Here is a 3,943-nt window from a genome sequence, read left to right on the forward strand (position 1 = left end):
CTCTAGATTTACTGAAAATGGAAAGCTTCACTGACACTTTTTTTGAAGATTTCTTACTTACGGTGACATTAGCGTTGCATTTACGACTTTGTTCTAGTTTATAGACTTAAAATGCAGTATTAATTTGCATTTCGGAGCAAAAAATACATTGTTTCCAAATTGTATTTTTACTACTTTACACTACTATATTTCAGCCATTTTGGACATTGCGAATATTTGTACTCAAATTTTATGGGAGCAGATTGTGAGCATCCGAGTGTTATTTATACTGCTTGCAGGTATACATGCTTCCCATATAATGAGTGGATAAGATGTTTCTTCCCATAAAACACCTCGGATGGACTGAAAAGATAAAAGATGTCTTTCATCTGGTTCTACTGGGTTGAGATCACCTCCAGCCATCAGTGCTGACAGTGTTCAGATTTGTAAAGAGAATAGATGGAACGTCCAACTTAAACTGAAAAGTGGACCCTAAACTGAGCCGCATGGAGAAGCCGGTAGCACACGGCGTGCAGCAGAAGTGTTTGCAACGTACCACAGTATCCCGACTGTTGGCAGCCGTCCCGGTACATCTGCCGATGATTTTGTCTATGCACTTCTTGTGGATCGCCGCATTGCATTCTGTGAAAAGAAAACATTTCAAACGGCGTCTTTTCATGAGGCGCAGAACTAAACAGGGATTAGAATCTTCATGTACCAATAAAAACGGAACCTACAGCCCAGATCCACTACGGAGCTATTTCAGGGACTAAGTACTTACGTCTACATTTATAGCCTTGCTTGTTGAGTCCCCTGTGAAGGAAAGACAAACGTTGTGAAACACGTGGTAATTAAAATTATTTAGTTCAACCATTAAAACATTCAAAGATGGTGGCCTCATTGTTGTAGAAATATATCTGTGACATTTAAAGAGTCTCTTAAGCTTTGTACTTATTACAGCATCAACAGATTTTTCCTGAAAAACATCAATTATCAGTATATTAACTACTTGGTGATTAGTAAATACTAATTCAAAATTCTTTTTCTGCACATATTTATTTAAATAAAAAGTCAAAGTTAGATAAAAACGAAAATACAACATAGAACTGCATTGTATCTGGTTTACATTGAAAGTGTGTTGAAAGGTCTAAAACAAAGACTGACCAGACAAACTCTCTGCACACCGAGCAGAAAGTGGGCTGTCGGAAGAAGGTGGCGATGAACTCGTGGTTCTTGATGAAATGGATCTTGGCCTGCTTGATGGCTCCTCGTCGCCGGTTCAGAGTCGGAGCTTCCTCCTCTTTCGCCGCTTGTTTACTCTCTTTCAGAAACAGACAAACACAGATGAACGACTGGAGCAGTGGAAACACAAACCCCATCAGACACCCATGGACAGAAAAGTGTGGAGAAGGGCCGCCACGATTAGTCGACTAATCGACGACTAATCGACAATTAAAATAGTCGAAGACTAATTTAATAGTCGATTAGTCGTTACTTTATATTATATGGAGTCAGAATGTAGTAAAGTTGAAAGGTATGATGGTATTCTGCTAGCTTTTTGGGATATTTAGGCATTTATTAAGGTTTTTTAGGCTAATTTGGGGTTTAGCTAATATTTCAGCTACATGCTAGCTATTTTGACTAATTTAGGCTTTTTCAGTTTTTAGCCTAATTTCGCATTTAACTTGTATTTTAGCTGGCTATCAGCTTCAGGGTTTTCAGCAATTATCTTCAGTGATTTCAGCTATCAATTTCAGCATCTTCAGCTACCATCACTAGCATCTTTAATGGCCAAATGCAGCTTACAGCATTCACACTAGCATTATTGCAGGTAATGCTATATATGTAGTTTTTAGTTAGTTTAAAGCTAATGATGGTAAAGATTTGTTTTTTACATCCAGTTTGTGAATGACCCGATTAGTCGATTAATCGGAAAAAATAATCGGTGATTAGTCGACTATTAAAATAGTCGTTTGTGGCAGCACCATTGTGAAAGTTAAACTAAAATAGTTTAAAACTGACAGAAGTAGAACTTTTTTAAATGTAAAAATCAACTTTTGTACAACATGGCCTTTAAAGTTTTTTCCAATAGTCATTATAAATGAAAAATGAGCCTGAACTAAATGATCGTAGCCCTGAAAAACTATGGAGCTAAATTGGGGAAAATATTATTTGAAACACAAATAGAACCCCAAAAAAATTCAAGTGTCCAAAACTTTTTGCTATTGAAAAATAAATTTAATTGCTTTCAGCCTCAAATGTTGTTTTTTAGGTTTCAAAATTTCAATTTGAAAACTTTTTTCTGCTTTCAACTCTTTTTTTTCTGTTTTCAAATGTGAAAATTTTAGTTTCAAAACTTTCAGCCCCGTTGTGGCGTTTTGGGGCGTGGCCAACACGAAAGACCAATCAAACTAAATGAGGGGGTAAAATCAGTCCCAGTGCATTCACCAACTCTGAGAACTTGGATCTTCGTCTTTTCCCTTCAGGGGTCGCCACAGCGAATAAGTTTCCTCCATCATTATGTTTAATTTATAAATGTTTATAATGCGCCACAACGGGGTCAAAAATTTTGAAACTATAATTTTCAGCTTCGAAAACGAAAAAAAAAAAAAGATTTGAAAGTGAAAAAAAGTTTTTAAATTTTGAGTTTTGAAACCTAAAAAATTTAACATTTGAACTGAAAATAATTACATTTATTTTAGTACAGCAAAAAGTTTTCGACATTTTACATTTTTTTGGTTTAGTTTGGGTTTCATATAATATCGGCCCCAATTTAGCTCCATAAAAACAACAAATCCTTAGAGTCACTACAAACGTCTTATATTTTTTGTAAAATCGTTCCCAGTGGTATTGTAGTTATAATTATACTGTTTTTAGTAATAAAAAAAAAACAACTATTGTTTTCTAGGACATAGTGTCTGCAGAGCGGCAGCAGTTGTGGGCGGGACTGTTTTTGTGAAGCCACCCCCCCGTTGCTGAGAGCTCTGTGTTTACACTCTCTCCCTCGAGCTTACAGCCCCTCACACCCCAACATAACATTATTGGTGCAACAAAAACGGTGTCGGAGTTATCCAGTCTTACAGATTAGATCCAGATTTCAGCTCAGACCAGGAAAACAAAGACGTTCACGGATCTATTGGTCTGTAAGTGGATGCATCAGAATGGAGCGGAGTAGAGAGCTTGGGGCATATTTTCTATGCCATAAATATGATCTTTTTCAGATGCCATTTTTTCTTCTTAATTTTAATTAAAAAAATACTCTGAAATGCAATCTTAAGCTTAATTTTCTTTTTATATGTCCTCCATCATGAGGAAAATTCCACAAGAACAAGTTAAAAACACCATATTCCTCAGAGGAGGTCTTTAAGTTAAGGCAGGGGTGTCCAAATCCCGCCTTCTCTCCTGCTGATTACCTGGATCAGGTGTGTTTAGACCAGAGCTCCGCAACCTTTAATGCTAAAAGAACCATATGATCCAGTTTCTCACGGTCTAAAATCCAACGAGAGCCGCAAAGTCCCACCTCAAAGTTAGAAAAATACACTTTATTTATGCTCTTGTGGCCATTAAGCCATTCATTTAGAAAATAAAGCTTCAAATGAGTCTCTACAGTTGAGTTTTTCTTAATGAAAATGAACTTATTTTACTTCTGACCAAAGCTCATACAAGTTCCTTTCAAAATAAAATGCATCCTGTGTTTGATAAAATCCTCAAGCTGATTTACTTAAACTAAAAATGTAAAAATGTCTTTTCTATTATTGTGACTTTTGTGTTCCTTCATCTTTTTTCTCCTTTTACTGTCTAATATAAACACGACAACTTAAGTGTAGAGTATAAATATTTTTTAAACTAAATTCTCATGACATAACTAAGATGAAGTCATTCTAGATTTAACTTTTTACCATCATTTTGCTCAGTTTTGTTGAAAATATAAGCATAAAAATGAAAATGTAACTAATAAAAATGT

The 3,943-nt window shown here is 35.6% G+C and overlaps 1 protein-coding gene across 1 annotated transcript in view; it reads right to left on the bottom strand.

Annotated features, from left to right (window-relative positions):
• prkcda (protein kinase C, delta a) overlaps positions 1-3,943 on the bottom strand; it is a 24,501-nt gene that overhangs the window by 11,126 nt on the left and 9,432 nt on the right. Inside the window, exons 5-7 of the mRNA XM_024270303.2 lie at positions 1,144-1,300; positions 761-792; positions 536-621 (exon numbers count right to left, since the gene is read on the bottom strand). Coding sequence (XP_024126071.1) covers positions 536-621; positions 761-792; positions 1,144-1,300 — 275 coding nt within the window. The remainder of the gene's footprint in view (positions 1-535; positions 622-760; positions 793-1,143; positions 1,301-3,943) is intronic.

This window comes from Oryzias melastigma, linkage group LG5 (assembly GCF_002922805.2).
Source record: "Oryzias melastigma strain HK-1 linkage group LG5, ASM292280v2, whole genome shotgun sequence".
NCBI classification, from domain to species: Eukaryota; Metazoa; Chordata; class Actinopteri; order Beloniformes; family Adrianichthyidae; genus Oryzias; species Oryzias melastigma.